The sequence below is a fragment of the Scyliorhinus torazame genome, chromosome 6 (assembly GCF_047496885.1).
Source record: "Scyliorhinus torazame isolate Kashiwa2021f chromosome 6, sScyTor2.1, whole genome shotgun sequence".
In the NCBI taxonomy this organism is placed as follows: Eukaryota; Metazoa; Chordata; class Chondrichthyes; order Carcharhiniformes; family Scyliorhinidae; genus Scyliorhinus; species Scyliorhinus torazame.
This window is the reverse complement of record NC_092712.1, coordinates 315,204,378-315,225,745: the sequence shown is the minus strand read 5'-3', so window position 1 is coordinate 315,225,745 and position 21,368 is coordinate 315,204,378. Positions and strand designations below refer to the sequence as shown.

Genomic DNA, 21,368 nt, shown 5'->3' with positions numbered 1-21,368 from the left:
CACAGAAAGAGGCCGTTTGGCCCACCATGTCCACGCCGGCCCCTATCTATTCCAATCCCACTTCCCGGCACTTTGTCCGTAGACCTTGTGAAACTTTAAACTTTAATAACTTTGGGTGGACATATGGTAGAGGCAAATTGTAGGTAGCATACAAAGGCATAGTTCATAACATTTTTGTCTTGCACTAGCGATGCTGAAACCGATTGAAAATGGCAAGAGAAGAAAAAAAAGTTAGAAAGTCGGATTGAAAAATATATCACAAAAGGTGGCCCTGATGTTGAATTCTAGAAATTTTAACTGTATTATGTTAAAAAGTTTGAATTGTGCTTTCATATACTGTTTACAGTTTGCTTCTATACAGACTACTGTATAGTCTGTAGTTCTATACAGACTAACTGTATAGATACAGTTTGTCTATCACAAACTTCTGCTGGTTTGTGATGCAGAACGAGACCAGCAGCGCATGTTCAATTCCCGTACCAGCGCAGGTTATTCATAAAGGCCCCGAGGTGAGGTGATCCTCAGGTTAAACCAATTCATTCATTTTCTCTCCCCCCCCCCCCCCCCCCGCCAAAGGGGAAAGCAGCCTATGGTCATCTGGGACTTTGGCAACTTTACATTTACTCATAAGGTTATTACATTTTAAAATTACACAAGGACTTTATAAACATAGAATAGAATGCCTACAATGCAGAAGGCCCATCGAGTCTGCACCGACCCTCTGAAAGAGCCTAAGCTCACTCCCCCGCCCTATTCCCGTAATCCCATAACCCCACCTAACCTACACATCCTTGGACACTAAGGGGTAATTTAGCATGGTCAATCCACCTAACCTGCACATATTTGGACTTCGGGAGGAAACCGGAGCACCCGGAGGAAACCCACGCAGACACGGGGAGAAAGTGCAAAGTCCGCACAGATAGTGACCCAAGGCCGGAATCGAACCCAGGTCTCTGGCGTAGTGAGGCAGCAGTGCCACTGTGCCGCATTTTGTGTTAATGACAAGAATCTGTCAGGATAACGCTACTTTGACAACCTTCAACGCCAGTTGGCATGTGTGTATTTTTACAGCATCCTCGACTTGTGTGATTCCTATTGCTGAATATTTCTCAGAAAAACATGGAACATTAATGGCGAAGTGAAAACTCCAGCAATAAAGGTGGGATCATAGGTGAGTGACAACATGCAGTTGGCTCAAACAGCACTAGGCTAATTTGTAAACTTGAACAGCCACAGAACTCTGTGAGGGAGTGGAAGTGCAGGTAAAACGGAATGTCTGCCCACTGGTTTGGACTGGCTTTGACATTAACCAAGTCCTGGGAATAGTGTCATTGAGAATTTGGGATTGATACTAGTGCTTGTAGCACAATGGGTGTCGACCTCATTTAAAACGGTGGAAATCAGAGGGGCACATATTGCTTTGACAGCAGTCACCCAAAGTGCACAAACGTTTTTAAAAGATCCAAACTCATCAAGGAGCAAAGGGACCAGTGCTTTGGTTTCTTCTCTTTGGGGTCTCAGTTGATCTTAACTACATCATGCCTCTTAGTTATGCCATGATATAATAATAATCTTTATTGTCACATGTGAAAATCTCCCAGTCACCACATTCCAGCACTTGTTCAGATACACTGAGGGAGATTTCAGAATGTTCAAATTACCAAACAAACACAACTTTTGTGACTTGTGGGAGGAAACCAGAGCACCCGGAGGAAACCCACGCAGGCAGGGGGAGAACAAGCAGACTCTGCACAGACAGTGACCCAAGCTGTCTGGGACCCCCGATTCCAGGCATTACATAACCATTAATACATCCGGGGGCCTCTATGAATACACAAGACTGCCATTTGGAGTGTCATCGGCTTGTACAATTTTTAAGCGTGTTACAGAAAATGTATTCCTGGCTTGGCAACTATCCTCGCCAAAAATGGGCAGAAAGAGCGCCTCCAGAAGAAGCTTTTGTCAGGGTGAATCAGCAGCTAATGGCGTCCGGATTATTGACACATTATGACCCTCCAACCCTCTTTGGTGATGTGCGACACCTCGCCTTACAGAATCGGAGCTGTATTGTCCCACCACATGGCTGACGGAAGAGAGGTAGGCAGATAGCATTTGCGTCAAGATAGAAAAGGAAGGGTTGGACTTCCGGGTGCGGCGATGACCAGCTAAGTCGCACGTTTCGGCAGCTCCCAGTGGAACGGACTTTTGGGCTCTTAATAGGAGCCCCAGCGGCAATTTTATCGGCTAAAAACACTGTGCGGTAAACCAGAAGGGAATCCCCCCGGACACGTATGGAAAAAGGAGAGGAAAGCGGCCGGATATTGCGGAGGATCCTCTAGAGCAGCGGCAAGGAAGGCAAGCTCAAAGCAAGATGGCGTCGGAAGGTGGCCGTTTGGTATGGGGCCCGGACTAACAAGAGTTCCTGCGGCGCTGTGTGGAAGAACTGAAAAAGGAGATGAAGAAGGAGCTGCTGGCCCCGATATTACAGGCGATTGAAGGGCTAAAGGAGGAGCAAAAGACCCAGGAGCAGGAGCTTCGGGTCGTGAAGGCAAAGGCCGCTGAAAATGAAGACGAAATACAGGGCCTGGTGGTGAAGACAGAGATGCACGAGGCACAACACAAAAGGTGTGTGGAAAGGCTGGAGGTGCTGGAGAATAACTCAAGGAGGAAGAATTTAAGGATTCTGGGTCTTCCCAAAGGCGCAGAAGGGGCGGACGTCGGGGCATATGTGAGCACGATGCTTCACTCGTTAATGGGATCGGAGGCCCCGATGGGCCCTTTGGAGGTGGAGGGAGCTTATCGAGTTATGGCGCGAAGACCGAGTGCTGGAGAAATACCTCGAGCTATAGTGGTGAGGTTTCTCCGCTATAATGACAGAGAGATGGTCCTCAGATGGGCGAAGAAAACTCGGAGCTGTAGGTGGGAGAACGCGGTGATCCGCGTATACCAAGATTGGAGTGCGGAGGTGGCGAGAAGGAGGGCAAGTTTTAATCGGGCTAAGGCGGTGCTTCACAAAAGGAAGGTCAAATTCGGAATGTTGCAGCCGGCAAGATTGTGGGTCACACACCAAGGGAAACACCACTACTTTGAGACGGCAGACGAGGCGTGGACATTTATTGTGGACGAGAAGCTGGAATAGGCGGGCAAGAAAAAGAATGTTTGGGACAAAGTGGTGGGGTGATTATGTGGGGTGAGGGGGGGAAAAAGGGGGAGGGGATGATTTTTCAAGCTGTTAATCCTGCGGCCCTGTAACTTTTCTCTCTTCCCCATGTTGTGGGGGAGGGGAGGAGGGAGGATGAGGAACTGTGGGCGCCGGTCATTAGGGGCGGGGCCAAATGGGAAACGCGGGCTTTGTTCCCGCGCTATGGTAATTATGGCGGGAACAGGGACGCAGGAAGGAGGGGGCCTCGCACAGTGGGGGCCGAGGTCAAGGGGGGAAGCCGAGGTCAGCTAGAGTTTGCTGACTTCTGGGAGCAACATGGGGGGTGCAACTACGCTAGAAAGGGATCTAGCGGAGGGGGGGGGGTTAACTGGGTTGCTGCTGCTGGGGAGAAGGGGGAGCTGGTACGGGGTGGGGTGGTCGAGGCGGGAGGGCGCCGTCGGGGGGATATACGGGTACGTGGGAACCGGGTGAGGAGCTGGATTAAAAAAGGGGATGGCTAGTCGACAAGCGGGGGGGGGGGGGGTAAAGAGCCCCCCAACCCGGCTGATCACGTGGAATGTGAGAGGGCTGAACGGGCCGATTAAAAGGGCACGGGTACTCGCACACCTAAAGAAATTAAAGGCATATGTGGTTATGTTGCAGGAGACGCATTTGAAACTGACAGACCAGGTCAGACTACGTAAAGGATGGGTGGGGCAGGTGTTTCATTCGGGCTTAGATGCGAAGAACAGGGGAGTGGCTATTTTAGTGGGGAAACGGGTACTGTTTGAGGCAAAGACCATAGTGGCGGATAGTGGGGGTAGATACGTGATGGTGAGTGGCAGATTGCAAGGGGAGGCGGTGGTTCTAGTGAACGTATATGCCCCGAACTGGGATGATGCAAATTTTATGAGGCGCATGTTGGGACGTATACTGGACCTGGAGGCGGGAAAGTTGGTAATGGGGGGAGACTTTAATACGGTGCTGGACCCAGGGCTGGACAGATCGAGGTCCAGGACCGGGAGGAGGCCGGCAGCGGCTAGGGTGCTGAAGGACTTCATGGAGCAGATGGGAGGAGTAGACCCCTGGAGATTTAGCAGGCCTAGGAGTAAGGAATTCTCGTTTTTCTCCTATGTCCACAAAGTATACTCACGGATAGACTTTTTTGTTTTGGGAAGGGCACTGATGCCGAAGGTGACACGGACGGAATATACGGCCATAGCTATCTCGGACCACGCTCCACATTGGGTGGACCTGGAGGTAGGAGAGGAAAAGGAACAGCACCCACTCTGGAGAATGGATATGGGATTATTGGCGGATGAGGGGGTATGTTTAAGGGTGAGGGGGTGTATTGAAAGGTACTTGGAGCTTAATGACAATGGGGAGGTTCAGGTGGGAGTGGTCTGGGAGGCGTTGAAGGCAGTGGTTAGAGGGGAACTGATATCCATCAGGGCACATAAAGGAAAGCAGGAGGGTAGGGAAAGGGAGCGGTTGCTGAAAGAACTTTTGAGGGTGGACAGGCAATATGCGGAGGCACCGGAGGAGGGACTGTACAGGGAAAGACAAAGGCTACACGTAGAATTTGACCTGTTGACCACGGGTAATGCAGAGGCACAATGGAGGAGGGCACAGGGTGTACAGTACGAATATGGAGAGAAGGCGAGCCGGTTACTGGCCCACCAACTGAGGAAGAGGGGAGCAGCGAGGGAGATAGGTGGGGTGAGAGATGAGGAGGGAGAGATGGAACGGGGAGCGGAGAGAGTGAATGAGGTGTTCAAGGCATTCTATGAAAGGTTATATAAGGCTCAGCCCCCGGAAGGGAAGGAGATAATGATGTGTTTCTTGGATCAGCTGGAATTCCCTAAGGTGGAGGAGCAGGAGACGGCGGGACTGGGAGCACAGATTGAGATGGAGGAGGTAGTGAAAGGGATTGGGAGCATGCAGGCGGGGAAGGCCCTGGGACCAGACGGATTCCCGGTGGAATTTTATAGGAAGTATATGGACTTGCTGGCCCCGCTTTTGACGAGAACCTTTAATGAGGCTAGGGAAAGGGGGCAGCTGCCCCCGACTATGTCAGAGGTAATGATATCGCTCCTTTTAAAGAAGGAAAAATACCCGCTGCAATGCAGGTCCTACAGGCCCATTTCCCTTTTAAACGTAGATGCTAAGATTCTGGCCAAGGTGTTGGCGACGAGGATAGAGGACTGTGTCCCGGGGGTGGTCCATGAGGACCAAACCGGGTTCGTGAAGGGGAGACAGCTGAACACGAACATACGGAGGTTGCTAGGGGTAATGGTGATGCCCCCGCCAGAGGGGGAGGCGGAGATAGTGGTGGCGATGGATGCCGAGAAAGCATTCGACAGAGTGGAGTGGGATTATCTGTAGGAGGTGCTGAGGAGATTTGGCTTTGGAGAAGGGCATATCGGATGGGTACAGCTGCTGTATAGGGCCCCGGTGGCGAGTGTGGTCACGAATAGACAGAGGTCTGATTACTTCCGCCTTCACAGAGGGACGAGGCAGGGGTGTCCTCTGTCTCCGTTACTGTTTGCATTGGCGATTGAGCCCCTGGCCATAGCACTGAGGGGTTCCAGGAAGTGGAGGGGAGTGCTTAGGGGAGGAGAAGAACACCGGGTATCTTTGTATGCAGATGATTTGTTGTTGTATGTTGTGGACCCGGTGGAGGGGATGCCAGTGATAATGCGGATACTTAGGGAGTTTGGGGACTTTTCGGGGTACAAATTGAACATGGGGAAAAGTGAGTTGTTTGTGGTGCATCCGGGGGAGCAGAGCAGGGGAATAGATGATTTACCGCTGAGGAAGGTAACAAGAGATTTCCGTAACTTAGGGATTCAGATAGCCAGGAATTGGGGAACCTTACACCGGCTTAATTTAACACGATTGGTGGAACAGATGGAGGAGGATTTCAAGAGATGGGACATGGTGTCCCTGTCACTGGCAGGTAGGGTGCAGGCGGTTAAGATGGTAGTCCTCCCGAGATTCCTCTTTGTGTTTCAGTGCCTCCCGGTGATGGTCACGAAGGCTTTTTTCAAGAGAATTGAGAAAGGTGTTATGAGTTTTGTGTGGGCCGGGAAGACCCCGAGAGTGAGGAGGGGGTTCTTGCAGCGTAGTAGGGATAGGGTGGGGCTGGCACTACCGAGCCTAAGTGATTATTACTGGGCCGCCAATATCTCAATGGTGTGTAAGTGGATGGGAGAAGGGGAGGGAGCAGCGTGGAAGAGATTGGAGATGGCGTCCTGCAAGGGGACCAGCCTACAAGCACTGGCGACGTTGCCGTTCTCCCCGAAGAAATACACCACAAGCCCAGTGGTGGTGGCAACACTAAAAATTTGGGGGCAGTGGAGACGGCATAGGGGAAGGACGGGAGCCTCGGTGCGGTCCCCGATAAGAAATAACCATAGGTTTGTTCCGGGGAGAATGGATGGGGGATTTGGAACATGGCAAAGAGCTGGGGTAGTACAACTGAGAGATCTGTTCGTAGATGGGACGTTTGCGAGTCTGGGAGCGCTGACGGAAAAATATGGGTTGCCCCAAGGGAATGCATTTCGGTACATGCAACTGAGGGCTTTTGCGAGGCAACAGGTGAGGGAATTCCTGCAGCTCCCGACGCAGGAGGTGCAGGATAGAGTGATCTCAGAGACATGGGTGGGGGATGGTAGGGTGTCGGATATATACAGGGAAATGAGGGACGAGGGGGAGATCATGATAGATGAACTGAAAGGGAAATGGGAAGAAGAGCTGGGGGAAGAGATTGAGGAGGGGCTGTGGGCTGATGCCCTACGTAGGGTAAACTCGCCGTCCTCGTGTGCCAGGCTAAGCTTGATACAATTCAAGGTTCTACACAGGGCGCATATGACAGGAACACGGCTCAGTAAATTTTTCGGGGTAGAGGATAGGTGTGGGAGATGCTCGAGAAGCCCAGCGAACCACACCCACATGTTCTGGTCATGTCCGGCACTACAGGGGTTCTGGGTGGGGGTGGCGAAGGTGCTTTCGAAGGTGGTGGGGGTCCGGGTCGAGCCAAGCTGGGGGTTAGCTATATTCGGGGTTGCAGAAGAGCTGGGAGTGCAGGAGGCGAAAGAGGCTGATGTCTTGGCCTTTGCGTCCCTAGTAGCCCGGCGAAGGATATTGCTTATGTGGAAGGAAGCCAAACCCCCGGGCGTGGAGACCTGGATAAATGACATGGTAGGGTTTATAAAGCTAGAACGGATAAAGTTTGCATTAAGGGGTTCGGCTCAAGGGTTCACCAGGCGGTGGCAACCGTTCATTGACTACCTCACAGAACGATAGAGGGAATGGGAAGGCAACAGCAGCAACCCGGGGGGGGGGGGGGGGGGGGGGGGGGGAGACCCGGGCGGGCCCTCAGGGATGTCTCTGTATATGTATAGGTATTTGTATTAGGTAATGTATATTGGACTGTTGGATTGTACTTTTGGAGAGTAACTATTTTTGATAAGGCAGTTGCCATTTAGTTTTCTTTGTTTATATATTATTTATTTATTTGTTAAAAACTGGCCACTGTTATTTATTTTGCTTTATGGTTGTTAAAAAAGAAAATCTTTGTTTTGTATTGTTATGTTTGGCCAAAAAATTTGAATAAAATATATTTTTTTAAAAAAGAAAAGGAAGGGTTGGCTGTCCTATTCGTGATGAAGAAATTTCACCAGTCCATGTATGGGTGTCGATTGACCATTGTGATGGACCACAAGCCATTGCTAGGACTTCTTAATGAGGAGAAGGCGATACCGGCAATAACGTCCACCAGGATTCAACGATGGGCTCTTTTGCTAGCAGCGTATGTGTACACCTTCGAGCATCACCCAGTCATTCAAATTGCGAACGCGGACGTGTTAAGCAGGCTCCTGCTGCCGACACGCAACCCCCCACCTCCCGTCTCCACTGGGAGTCAACAAAGTCGTTTTGACACTTAACTTTATTGATACCTTGCCTGTCACCACGACCCAGATACATGACTGGACGCAAAAAGACTCTGTATTTTCAAAAGTATGCCACATCATCTTCCAAGGGGGCCAACAAGGAAAACTGCCTGAAGAATTACGGGCCTTAGAAGCTAAAATGCAGGAGCTCAGTGTGGAAGACGGCATCTTTCTGTGGGGGCTCACTTGTGGTCCCACGCTAGGACAGAGACACATCCTTCTGGATCTGCACAACGGACACCCAGGGGTGTCTGAAATGAAGATGCTAGCCCGCAGCTATGTGGGGGATCCAGGCCTGGATTGTGCAATCAAATGACTGGCCCAACAGTGCACCACATGCCAGGAACAGCAGGAACCCGCCTGCGCCCCCCTGCATCTATGGCAATGCACTGGCCGGCTTTGGGTGCGACTACACGCTGATTTCTGATTTTGATTTGATTTATTGTCACTTGTACCTGTACAGTGAAAAGTATTTTTTTGCGGCAAGGGAACGTACACAGTACGTACATAGTAGACAAAAAAAGAATAATCGACAGAGCACATTGACAAATGGTACATCGACAGTGATTGGTTACAGTGCGGAACAAGGGGCCAAACAAAGCAAATTTCACTGGACCTTTCCAAGGATCAATGTTTTTACTCATTGTTGACGCCCACTCCACGTGGCTGGATGTCCATTGGATGTCGTCCACCACGTCAAAGGCCACGGTCGAGAAGCAATCACTGTTCTTCATCACCTATGGCATTCTGGAGGTGCTGGTCACAGACAATGGCACCTCTTTCACTAGCGAAGAGTTTGAACAGTTTATGAAGACCAACGGGGCGTGGCACATCCGCACAGCCTCGAATGGGCTGGCAGGGCGAGCGGTGCCGAAGGATCTGAAGAAACAGACCATGGGGTCCATGGAGATGTGACTGGCAAGGTTTCTGTGCAGCTATTGAACCATGCAGCATGCCGCACTGGCAGAAATGTTGATGGGCCGGAGGCTCAGCTCCCGCCTCAGCCTCACGTTCCCCGATTTGGCGGGAAGGTACGACAGGGTCAGGACCTGCAGAGGCAAAACCAAGGCAGGCAGAAGTGGACCAGGAATTTCAGACCAGGGGATGCAGCTTACATTTGAAACTTCGGGGACAGTGGCCCAATGGGATTCCAGGGACAGTGGTTTGACTGGACCGGTTTCGTACCAGGTGCAGAAGAGAGAATGGACAGTGCACCTTGCCCACCTCAGGGGCAGGGGACTAGTGTTAGGCCATGGCCCACCAGAGGAACCATCTCTTAGCCATGTTGACCCCGACACAAAGAGGCCTGGGGGGCGTCACCCCCTGGGGACTCCAACACCGAGGTGCGAGAGATGGTAAACTCGGAAATGGAGACCCAGGCATTCGAAGTTTCAGACGGCAATCTGGCCAGGGATCGTTTGCCAGTAGTGGGACACCCCCCCCCCCCCCCCCCCAGTCATCGAGGAAACAATGTTCTCCGACAGGCTATACACCCCCCGACCCAGCACCACAGCCATTGGAAGTACAGCCGCGGCAGAAGAGGAGCAGGCGTCCTCCAGCTTGACCTTCTTCAAAGGGACTTACAGACTTCGGGGAAAGGGGTGTTCTAATCCCCATGAGACCCACGGGGTTGACTTGATTAATCTCCCCTCAGCGGGATAGTTAACGCAGGACATTAAAAGCTGGCCCAGGTGGGAGTCGAGCTGCAGAGTAGTCCCGGCTGGGGCTGAGACTGTTACATGTACATACTTTACTTTTGGTAACAAACCATTTGTTTGACTCTACTTTCCGAACTCCTCTGTGACTACTAAATAAATATAGTCAACAATGGAGAATCTATAGTCCTTTGGGGTAGATATCTCCAAAGATTCCCGACCCTTTGTGTGAAGAGATTTCTCCTAATCTCAATCCTAATTGATCAACCCCTTTATGCTGAGTCTGTTCTAGATTCCCCAGAGAGCAGGAGCAACCTCTGTGTTTATCCCTCCAGAATCTTGTTTGTTTTAATGAGATACACTCTCATAAACTCCAGAGAATATAGACCCAATTTTGTTCAGCATCTCATATGACATGCAAAGGACCAGTCTAGTGAACCTTCACTGAACTGCCTCCAACGCAAGTATATTCCTCCTTAAATGTGGATACCAAAACTGCATACACCACTCTATGTACGGTATCCCCCCAAAACCTTCTACAATTCCTGTACTCCAATCCCCTTGCAATAAAGGGCAACATGCCATTTGCCTTCCCAACTGCTTATTGTACTTACATGCTAACTTTCAGTTATTTTAACAAGCACACCCAAGTCACTGTGAATATCAACATTTACAAGTTTTGCACCTTTTCAAAAGTATTTTGCTTTTCGAGAGCAACACGGTGGTGCAGTGGTTAGCATTGCTGCCTCACGGGGCCGAAGTCCCAGATTCGATCCCGGCTCTGGGTCACTGTCCGTGTTTGTGTGGGTTTCACCCCCATAACCCAAAGATGTGCAGGGTAGGTGGATTGACAGCGCTAAATTGCCCCTTAAGTGGAAAAAATGAATTGGTACTCTAAATTTATAAAAAATTATTTTGCTTTTCTATTCTTACCACCAGTGAACAACCTCACAATGCCCCACATTAATCTTCATCTGCCATCTTGTTTCCCACTCACTTAGCCTCTCGATATCTCTTTGCAGCTTCATAAAATTATAGAATTTATCATAGGATTTACAGTGCAGAAGGAGGCCATTCGGCCCATCGTGTCTGCACCGGCTCTTGGAAAGAGCACCCTACCCAAGCCCACACCTCCACCCTATCCCCATAACCCAGTAACCCCACCCAACTCTAAGGGCAATTTTGGACACTAAGCCACAGTTTATCACGGCCAATCCACCTAACCTGCACATATTTGGACTGTGGGAGGAAACCGGAGCACCCGGAGGAAACCCACACACACACGGGGAGGATGTGCAGACTCCGCACAGACAGTGACCCAAGCTGGAATCGAACCTGGGACCCTGGAGCTGTGAAGCAATTGTGCTATCCACCATGCTACCGTGCTGCCCACAATTCTTCAGCTTCTCTGAACTGTTCTCACAATTTACTTTTGCACCTTGCTTTGTATCATCAGCAAACCTAGTCCACATTACTCTCTGTCTCTTTGACTGAGACAATCAGACCACTCATGACCTCACTGAATGGCAGAGCAGGCTCACAGGGCCGAGTGGCCTACTCATGTTCCTAATTCATCCGCCTTACTGAACGTTTTGATTCCGTTTTCAAAGGAACAATTTGATACAATTTTTACATTCAGCCATTCCTCCAGAGATTTTGTTTTGAATTCTGGTATCTCACTGGTGCTATCACTTGGTGTATGGACAGCATGGACAGACAACTGTAACATTTTTATATCCTAATGCTGTTTTCTATGAGACTCATGTTACAGCATGTATCACTCCTAGCATCTATCACTCCAAATGGCCTCGGGAATGGGGGAAGTTAAGCCACTGGATAGAGGGAATTAACTTTTCAATTATTTAAATATACAATTGAAAACTGCCAGTCAAAGTTACATAATGAATAAAAAGTACTTAAAAGACATTTAAATATATATAATATATATTATTTTAATTAAACTCAGGTGTAGGAGAAGTATCATGAATGGGATATAATTTATGTTGAATACTTTATTAGATCAGCTCACTCGTGACTGTGCCAAATCTTAGTCATCTGGTCAACATGCATTGGATATTGATCTCGATCTTAGTGGAACCCATAAAGCACTTTACGCATTAAACATTATCAGGCAAAGAATGAGGTTAATCAGCAAAAATATTGGTTTCCGTATCATTACAGCTGGTATTTTGGGTGGAAATTAGATCATTGCAGGTAACGAATTCAGAATGTTTAACACTAAATATTTCTCCTTGAACTACTTTTAAAAGGAAAGGTAACAGTTTCAATCAAAAGAATGCAATCCAAACTCATCCCCATGAAACAGGAAAACTATGAATTGGAAATTACACCACAATATCCAAGCACACCAGGCATTTCTGCCATGGCTGTACTTCCAAAGTATGGTCTTGCTTTTGGTTAGTGTGGTTTGGAGAATTGGGTCTATAGTGTTAGAACCCTGTTACGAATCTGTGCTTGCCACAAGCAAGTCCTTTGGCTGGGACCGCGTTCTCACTGAATATATTCTACAGTGTTTTACGTTATTGTGTGATGTAAGTGCAGCTCTTTGATGTGAACTGCTTATTAAAATTTTGATCCCAAAACACGGTGGTGCAGTGGTTAGCATTGCTGCCTCATGGCACCGAGGTCCCAGGTTCGATCCCGGCCCCGGGTCACTGTCCGTGTGGAGTTTGCACATTCTCCCCGTGTTTGTGTGGGTTTTGCCCCACAACCCAAAGATGTTCAGGGTAGGTGGATTGGCCACGCTAAATTGCCCCTTAATTGGAAAAAATGAATTGAGTACACTAACTTTCTAAAAAGAAATTCTGATCCCATGTTGGGGGGGGGGGGGCAGAACTGCTACCACAGAAGGAATGTTAATTCTGACATTCATGATCAACCCAGTGGAATAGTTTCCAAGCCCCTTAATTTAAAAGTTGTGGTTGAATGGGGTAGACATAGAAATAGTTCATGTTTAAAAGAAGTATGACATTTGTAATTCCATAGCTGCCAACTTTGCCAAAATGTTAACAAAATTTATACATGATTTAACAAAAAATAGTCTGATCACAAACTTATTCGAAGGCTTTTTTAAAGAAGGGGATTGTCACAAATGTTAAATTGACAAATGAGATTTGACAAGTAGATCTGGTGGCTCTCTTGTTCTCTCCCCAGTGTCTGAAAGAATAAACCAGAGGGACCTCACCTCAGTGTATCACAACATTGGAATGCAGTGAGATTTGGTGGATCGCTTGCCCTCTACCCAGAGTACTAAAGGTAAACCACTGCAGCTTTATCACATTGTGTCACAATATTGGAATAGTGGGTATTTAGGCAGAACTCTGGGAATGGATAAGGGAGGATGCAACCAAGAATTGGACAGGATGAAGAGATCATGGCGGGGCGAGGTGGGGGGGGGGGGGGGGGGGGGAACGTGGGGAAATCTGCAATTAGGAATTGGTGAGGGTGGAGCGATCAATGGGGGAGGGGGGGGCAGGGGAATTGGAGGGGTGGAGCTGCAACCAGGAATTGGAGAGGATGGAGCGGTCATGGGGGGGGACGGGGGGGGGGGGGGGGGGACACAGATTGCAGGTTGGTCGAATGTAGAGAGAGAGGCCAACCATGGCTGGTTAGCTTGAACGGGAGTGGGGGGGGGGGGATGTAGAGCCCTTCTGCTACTTAAGGTAGTGCCGGGAAAGCCCTCAGCTGATGGATCTGATCATTGTCCCGTCAGTTCAGCTGTTGGGTATGCCCAGTGTGAAGAATCCTCCCACCAAATGTGAAATGTGGAAGTCTGTTCAAATCTGAGGCAGGTGGCTTCACTGGCTTGTTAAAGTTACTGAACCCTCTCTGTCCGGTTTGGCGTCCTCTTGGTGGGTTGGACCGGTTTTCAGAATTTACCCTCCCTCCATCCTGGCAGTTAAAATTCCCACCACTGTAATGTCACACAAAAGTCTGTCTTTGTCTTTGCTGAACTCTGATCTGCTGCTTGTCCCTGGCTTAGCTTTTCATTTCACTGGAAATGAAACTGAAACTGACATTCCCAGCCTCCAAAAAGCAACCAAGAGCAAAAGGTTACAATAAAGAATTAACTCCTCCCTTTCACCATTACAGCTATGATATCTTTCTTCACCTTTCTGTATTAAAGGTAAACTGTCGATACCCTTCCCCACCCAATCTATTGAAAATAACCCATATGCATCCCTCCCCCACTTCACGTGCTGAAGGTAAATAGGAGGTCTCTCTATCCCCATCCTACTGTATTCAAAGAGAAACCTGCAGGTCTAAATCAACCACAGCTACCCTGACCGTCACATTATTTAAAAAAAACATACACAGCAGATAACATTTTACGTCACTTTTGTTTCAACAAAATCTTGGGAGTGAAGGAAGGTTGGTGACGTAATATGCAGGAATTTGGGATTTCAGATTCACAAGCAGTACTTTAACTGGCTTGATTGTTTAAAAAGCTAATGGAATACCTCAAAAACAACAGTATAAATAAAAGCCAAGAGCTGAGGGTAAACCTTTGCATCCAGTTAGAGTGCTGTGGACAGATTCTTTGAATGCTATTAGAACAAAGAACAAAGAAAAGTACAGCACAGGAACAGGCCCTTCGGCCCTCGAAGCCTGCGCCGACCATGCTGCCCGTCTAAACTAAAATCTTCTACACTTCCTGGGTCCGTATCCCTCTATTCCCATCCTATTCGTGTATTTGTCAAGATGCCCCTTAAACGTCACTATCGTCCCTGCTTCCACCACCTCCACCGGCAGCGAGATCCAGGCACCCACTACCCCGTGTAAAAAACTTGCCTCGTACATCTCCTCTAAACCTTGCTCCTCGCACCTTAAACCTATGCCCCCTAGTAATTGACCCCACTACCCTGGGGAAAAGCCTCTGACTATCCACCCTGTCTATGCCCCTCATAATTTTGTAGACCTCTATCAGGTCGCCCCTCAACCTCCGTCGTTCCAGTGAGAACAAACCGAGTTTATTCAATCTCTCCTCATAGCCAATGCCCTCCATACCAGGCAACATCCTGGTAAATCTCTTCTGCACCCTCTCTAAAGCCTCCACATCCTTCTGGTAGTGTGGCGACCAGAATTGAACACTACTGTGGCTGATTTAATTACACAAAGGAAATTGCTGGGTGATTTGATGGAGGGAGTTGTAATTAGGAAAGGACGGTAACTCCTAGATGGACACTGACAGTTGGGCGGGAACTTCTTGGCCTGCTCGCAGTGGGAAGCCTGGCTGGTGGGGGAACTTAATTTGGCCTGAGGCCAAACATCGGTTTCCCGACTGCAGGGTGAACTTTTGTAATTATGTTCTCGGGACTTCAAATGCAGGTCGAGCCTCTCAACGCACAACGTTGGAAAACTCTTGTGCTTGCATTAGCTTGTCATATGTGCTCATTAAGAGCCCAGGCCACTCAAGTTCCCCCTCAAACTGAAGCTCCCGCCAGCGAGAAATTCGAACGTTCACCTGCATACAAGTGCCGTGCACTTGACGACGTCGACCCCTTCCATAATTTTTCTTTTATTCGTTCATGGGACGTGGGCCTCGCAGGCTGTGCCAGCATTTATTGCCCGTCCCTAATTGCCCTTGAGGGGTCAGTTAAGAGCCAACCACATTGCTGTGGGTCTGGAGTCACATGTAGGGCAGACCAGGTAATGATGGCAGATTTCCTTCCCTGCATGGTAGCATAGTGGTTAGCACTATGGCTTCACAGCACCAAGGTCCCAGGATCACTGTCTGTCCGGAGTCTGCACTTTCTCCCCGTGTCTGCGTGGGTTTCCTCCGGCTTCCTCTCACAATTCCCAAAAGGCGTGCTTGTTAGGTGAATTGGACATTCTGTATTCTCCCTCTGTACCCGAACAGGCGCCGGAATGTAGCGACTCAGGGATTTTCACAGTGGCTTTGTTGCAGTGTTAATGTAAGCCTACTTGTGACAATAAAGATTGTTCTAAAGGACATTAGTGAACCAAATGGGTTTTTACGACAATGTCACCTTTTAATTCCAGATTTTTAAAAATTGAATTCAAATTTTACCTTCTGCAGTGGCAGGATTTGAACCTGTGTCCCCAGAGCTTTATTCTGGGTCCCTGGTTTACTAGTCCAGTGACAATACCACTACACCACCTCCTCCCCGGAGAGAAGAGTTACCTTTGAATTTTCCTCTTTGGGGAGTGTTTTGCTTCTGTGTAAGGGGGTTGGCAGAACAACACCAATAATGGGTTCAATCCCCATATTGGCTTTTGTAGTTCTTGGGGCTGACCATGCCTCATAGCGATGGCGTGGCATTAACCATGATTAGCAACCCTCAAACCATGAGATTGGTACATAAAGAGAAGCACTTCTATCTAATTCCATGTAGGTACTCTTCGCCACCCTATTATAGTTTAACTATTTACTCCTTGCGTGCAGAGATCCTTCCTGACAGCACTCCTTGAATGACCCCAGTTCCAATAGCAAAGTTAACTTTCCTCTTTATTCCCCCTGAATTTTGATGGTAGGTATTTTTAGTGAAGGCAGATGTAAAAACGTGGATGCATAGAAAGAATAAGAGCACAGAAGGAGGCCGTTTGGCCCATTGTGCTTGTGCCGGCTGGGAAAAGAGCTAAATCCCACTTTCAAACTCTTGGTCCCTAGTCCTGTTGTAAAGCTCAAGTGCACACCCAAGTGCTTTTTTGAATCTGATGAGGGATCCGGCCTCTTGCCCTGTTTTCAGGCAGTGAATTCCATAACTCCAACACCAATGGGTGAAAGAATCCTCCCCAGCCCTTTTCTAATTCTCCTCTCTAGACCAAAGTTAGTGGGAGCAAGATAGGGCAGGACGAGCTAAGGGTTTGCTGGCCGGGGGGCGGAGGGGGGCTCAGGGAGGATGGGATTTGGCAAATATGATTGACAGACAAAGTTCAGGCAGGCGAGTGTCAGGCAAGGGTGTGGGTTGGTGACCGACATGCAAAGCAGGGTGTGGGATTAGGTGATTGACAGGTGGGGTGGGGATTGGGGGCAAGTCATTGGCAGGCAAAGGCAGGATTTGAGTCAGGTCATTGACATGTGGAGAAGGGTTCATGGCAGTGATGGTAAATTGCGCGGTGGGGTTGTGGAAGTGTGATTACAGGGAGGGCAGGGATGGGGTACGGGAGACTGACAGGTGGGGGCAGGGATAGGAGTGGGAGACTGACAGTCCGGGATTGACGAATGTGAGACTGATAGATGGGGAGTGGGGGGTATGAGAGTGAAAGGTGTGGGTTGGGGGAGTGGGACATTGACAAGTGAGGATGGGGGCAGGAAGCTGACAGGTGGGGTATGGGGGGGCAGGAGAATGACAGGCGGGGATTGCAGTGGGCGGGAGAGATCGCGGTGGGCGGGAGACGGACAGACGGGGATTGCGGTGGGTGGGAGACGGACAGACGGGGATTGCAGTGGGCGGGAGATGGACAGGTGGGGATTGCGGTGGGCGGGAGATAGATGGGCGAGGAATACGGCGGGCAAGAGATGGGCGGGGATTGCGGTGGGCGGGAGTTTGACGGACAGGCGGGGATCACGGTGGGCGGGAGTTTGACGGGCGGACGGGGATCACGGTGGGCGGGGGTTTGACGGACGGGGGGGGATCGTGGTGGGCGGGCGTTTGACGGACGGGTGGGGATCGCGGTGGGCGGGACATTGACGGGCAGGCGGGGATCACGGTGGGCGGGAGTTTGACGGGCGGGCGGGGATCACGGTGGGCGGGAGTTTGACGGGCGGGCGGGGATCAAGGTGGGCGGGAGTTTGACGGGCGGGCGGGGATCAAGGTGGGTGGGAGTTTGACGGACGGGTGGGGATCACGTTGGGCGGGTGTTTGACGGACGGGTGGGGATCACTTTGGGCGGGAGTTTGCCGGACGGGCGGGGATCGCGGTGGACGGGACACTGATGGACGGGCAGGGATCGCGTTGGGCGGGAGTTTGACGGATGGGCGGGGATCGCGGTGGGCGGGAGTTTGACGGATGGGCGGGGATCGCGGTGGGCGGGACACTGACGGGCGGGGACCGCAGTGGGCGGGAGTTTGACCGACGGGCGGGGATCACGGTGGGCGGGACACTGACAGGCGGGGATCGCGGTGGGCGGGAGTTTGACAGACAGGCGGGGATCGCGGTGGGCGGGACACTGATGGGCGAGGACGCGGTGGGCGGGACTCTGACGGGTGGGCAGGGATCGCGGGGGCGGGACTCTGACGGGCGGGGATCACGGTGGATGGGACACATATGGGTGCGGACGCGGTGGGCGGGACTCTGACGGGCGGGCGGGGATTGCGGGGGGCGGGACTCTGTCGGGCAGGGATCGCGGGGGGCGGGACTCTGGTGGGCGGGGATTTAGGTGGGCGGGACTCTGGCGGGTGGGGATCACGGGAGGCGGGGATCGCGGGGGGCGGGACTCTGGCGGGCGGGGATCGCTGGGGGCGGGACTCTGGCGGGCGGGGATCGCGGGGGGCGGGACTCTGGCGGGCGGGGATCGCGGGGGGCGGGACTCTGGCGGGCGGGGATCGCGGGGGGTGGGACTCTGGCGGGCGGGGATCGCGGGGGCGGGACTCTGGCGGGCGGGGATCGCGGGGGGCGAACTCTGGCGGGCGGGGATCGCGGGGGGCGGGACTCTGGCGGGCGGGGGTGGGACTCTGGCGGGCGGGGATCGCGGGGGGCGGGACTCTGGCGGGCGGGGATCGCGGGGGGCGGGACTCTGGCGGGCGGGGATCGCGGGGGGCGGGACTCTGGCGGGCGGGGATCGCGGGGGGCGGGACTCTGGCGGGCGGGGATCGCGGGGGGCGGGACTCTGGCGGGCGGGGATCGCGGGGGGCGGGACTCTGGCGGGCGGGGGGCGGGACTCTGGCGGGCGGGGATCGCGGGGGGCGGGACTCTGGCGGGCGGGCGGGGATCGCGGGGGGCGGGACTCTGGCGGGCGGGGATCGTGGGGGGCGGGACTCTGGCGGGCGGGGATCGCGGGGGGCGGGACTCTGGCGGGCGGGGGCGGGACTCTGGCGGGCGGGCGGGGATCGCGGGGGGTGGGACTCTGGCGGGCGGGGATCGCGGGGGGCGGGACTCTGGCGGGCGGGGATCGCGGGGGGCGGGACTCTGGCGGGCGGGGATCGCGGGGGGCGGGACTCTGGCGGGCGGGGATCGCGGGGGCGGGGATCGCGGGGGGCGGGACTCTGGCGGGCGGGGATCGCGGGGGGCGGGACTCTGGCGGGCGGGGATCGCGGGGGGCGGGACTCTGGCGGGCGGGCGGGGATCGCGGGGGGCGGGACTCTGGCGGGCGGGGATCGCGGGGGGCGGGACTCTGGCGGGCGGGGATCGCGGGGGGCGGGACTCTGGCGGGCGGGGATCGCGGGGGGCGGGACTCTGGCGGGCGGGGATCGCGGGGGGCGGGGATCGCGGGGGGCGGGACTCTGGCGGGCGGGGATCGCGGGGGGCGGGACTCTGGCGGGCGGGGGCGGGACTCTGGCGGGCGGGGATCGCGGGGGGCGGGACTCTGGCGGGCGGGGGCGGGACTCTGGCGGGCGGGGATCGCGGGGGGCGGGACTCTGGCGGGCGGGGGCGGGACTCTGGCGGGCGGGGATCGCGGGGGGCGGGACTCTGGCGGGCGGGGGCGGGACTCTGGCGGGCGGGGATCGCGGGGGGCGGGACTCTGGCGGGCGGGGGGCGGGACTCTGGCGGGCGGGGGGCGGGACTCTGGCGGGCGGGGGCGGAGACTGAATGCAGTCAGCTCTCCGCTGCCATTTCGGAGTTGGACATTAGTGAGGTGGGGAGGGGGGAGAGCAAAACAATTAGCGAGCGGAGCCGGGGCTGTGCGCAGCGATGCGGGGGGATTGATTAACCATTTGTTTTGTCTTTTCTGAGTGCTGGCTGGGGGGCGGGGGGGGTTTGCATTGACTTGATGCCGATGAAGATGAAGGTGTTGATGAAGCTGCCCGAGCCCGAGGAGGAGGGGGAGGCCGCCCCCGCCACGCCGCCGCCCTCCCAGCCCTGGAAGGAGGGGGTGTACGAGTGGTTCGGCTCGGCCCTCACGTCGGCCCAGCGCCTGGAGTTCTGCTGCGGCCTGCTCGACCTGTGCCACCCGCTGGAGCTGCGCTTCCTGGGCAGCTGCCTGGAGGACCTGGCCCGCAAGGACTACCACTCGCTGCGGGACTCCGAGATCCGCGCCAACAGCGTGCAGGAGCTGGCCGCCCTGGGCGAGCCGGCCGACGAGGTGACCCGCAGCCGCCTGGTGGTGTCGCTGGCCCTGCTGGGCTCGGAGAACCGCGAGGCGGCCGCCCTGCTGGCCCGCGCCCTCGCCCGCCTCGACTCGGCCGTGCGCACCTGCGGCCTGCCGCTCACCGAGCGCGGCGTCCAGGAGTTCCTGCTGCTGCTCACCATGGCCTCCAACCACCCGGCCTTCTCCTTCCACCACAAGGAGAGTCTCCGCCAGCAGCTCGCCGACCTGCAGCGGCGGCCCGGCGCCGGCCGCAACTTCCAGACGGCCGTCTGCAAGGTAAGGGGGGGGAGTTAGGGGGGGAATGGGGAGTGAGGGGAGGGGGGGAATGGGGAGGGAGGGAATGGGGAGGGAGGGGAGGGGGGGAATGGGGAGGGAGGGGAGGGAGGGGAGGGGGGAATGGGGAGGGAGGGGACAGGGAGGGAGGGGAGAACGGGGAGTGAGGGGGGGAATGGGGAGTGAGGGGGGGAAGGGGGAGGGGGGAATGGGGAGTGGTGGGGGAGGGAGGGGAAATGGGGAGTGAGGGAGGGGGGAATAGGGAGTAAGGGGAGGGGGGAGTGAGTGGAGGGGGGAATGGGGAGTGAGGGGGGGAGTGGGGGGAGGGGGGAGTGAGGGGAGGGGGGAATGGGGAGTGAGGGGAGGGGGGGAATGGGGAGTGAGGGGATGGGGAGGGAGGGGACAGGGAGTGAGGGGGGGAGGGAGGGGAGGGGGGAATGGGGAGTGACGGGGGGAATGGGGAGTGGTGGGGGAGGGAGGGGAAATGGGGAGTGAGGGAGGGGGGAATAGGGAGTAAGGGGAGGGGGAGGGGGGAATGGGGAGTGAGGGGAGGGGGGAATGGGGAGTATGGGGAGGGGGGAATGGGGAGTGAGGGGAGGGGAATGGGGGGAGGGAGGGGGAATGGAGAGTGAGTGAGGAATGGGGAGTGAGGGGGGGGAATGGGGTGTGGGGGGGGGGAATGGGGAGTGAGGGGGGGAATGGGGAGTGAGGGGGGGAGAATGGGGAGTGAGGGGGGGGAATGGGGAGTGAGGGGGGGGGGAATGGGGAGTGAGGGGGGGATGGGGAGTGAGGGGGGGGAATGGGGAGTGATGGGGGAATGGGGAGTGAGGGGAGGGGGGAAATGGGGAGTGAGGGGAGGGGGGAAATGGGGAGTGAGGGGGGAGGAATGGGGAGTGAGGGGGGAGGAATGGGGAGTGAGGGGGGAGGAATGGGGAGTGAGGGGGGGGGAATGGAGAGTGAGGGGGGAATGGGGAGTGAGGGGAGGGGGGAGTGAGGAGGGGAGGGGGGAATGGGGAGTGAGGGGAGGGGGGAATGGGGAGTGAGGGGAGGGGGGAATGGGGAGTGAGGGGAGGGGGAATGGGGAGTGAGGGGAGGGGGGAATGGGGAGTG

At 54.0% G+C, this 21,368-nt stretch overlaps 1 protein-coding gene and 2 long non-coding RNA genes across 6 annotated transcripts in view; 2 read left to right on the top strand and 1 right to left on the bottom strand.

Annotated features, from left to right (window-relative positions):
• The window catches only part of LOC140425616 (uncharacterized), a 33,852-nt gene extending 20,830 nt beyond the window's left edge, over nt 1–13,022 (top strand). Inside the window, exons 2-3 of the long non-coding RNA XR_011947908.1 lie at nt 1,072–1,171; nt 12,927–13,022. This is a non-coding gene — a long non-coding RNA (uncharacterized lncRNA). The remainder of the gene's footprint in view (nt 1–1,071; nt 1,172–12,926) is intronic.
• Nucleotides 1–20,212, bottom strand: part of LOC140425615 (uncharacterized) — a 42,296-nt gene extending 22,084 nt beyond the window's left edge. The window contains exon 1 of the long non-coding RNA XR_011947907.1: nt 20,144–20,212. This is a non-coding gene — a long non-coding RNA (uncharacterized lncRNA). The remainder of the gene's footprint in view (nt 1–20,143) is intronic.
• The window catches only part of zcchc2 (zinc finger, CCHC domain containing 2), a 96,135-nt gene continuing 94,393 nt past the window's right edge, over nt 19,627–21,368 (top strand). For 3 of the 4 annotated variants that reach the window (XR_011947906.1, XM_072510110.1, XM_072510111.1), the window contains exon 1: nt 19,627–20,261. Coding sequence is in view for 3 of the 4 variants with exons in the window: in XM_072510110.1 (XP_072366211.1) it covers nt 19,668–20,261 (594 nt within the window). In the remaining variant the exon portion in view is untranslated. The remainder of the gene's footprint in view (nt 20,262–21,368) is intronic. The other variant, XM_072510109.1, reaches the window with a different exon arrangement.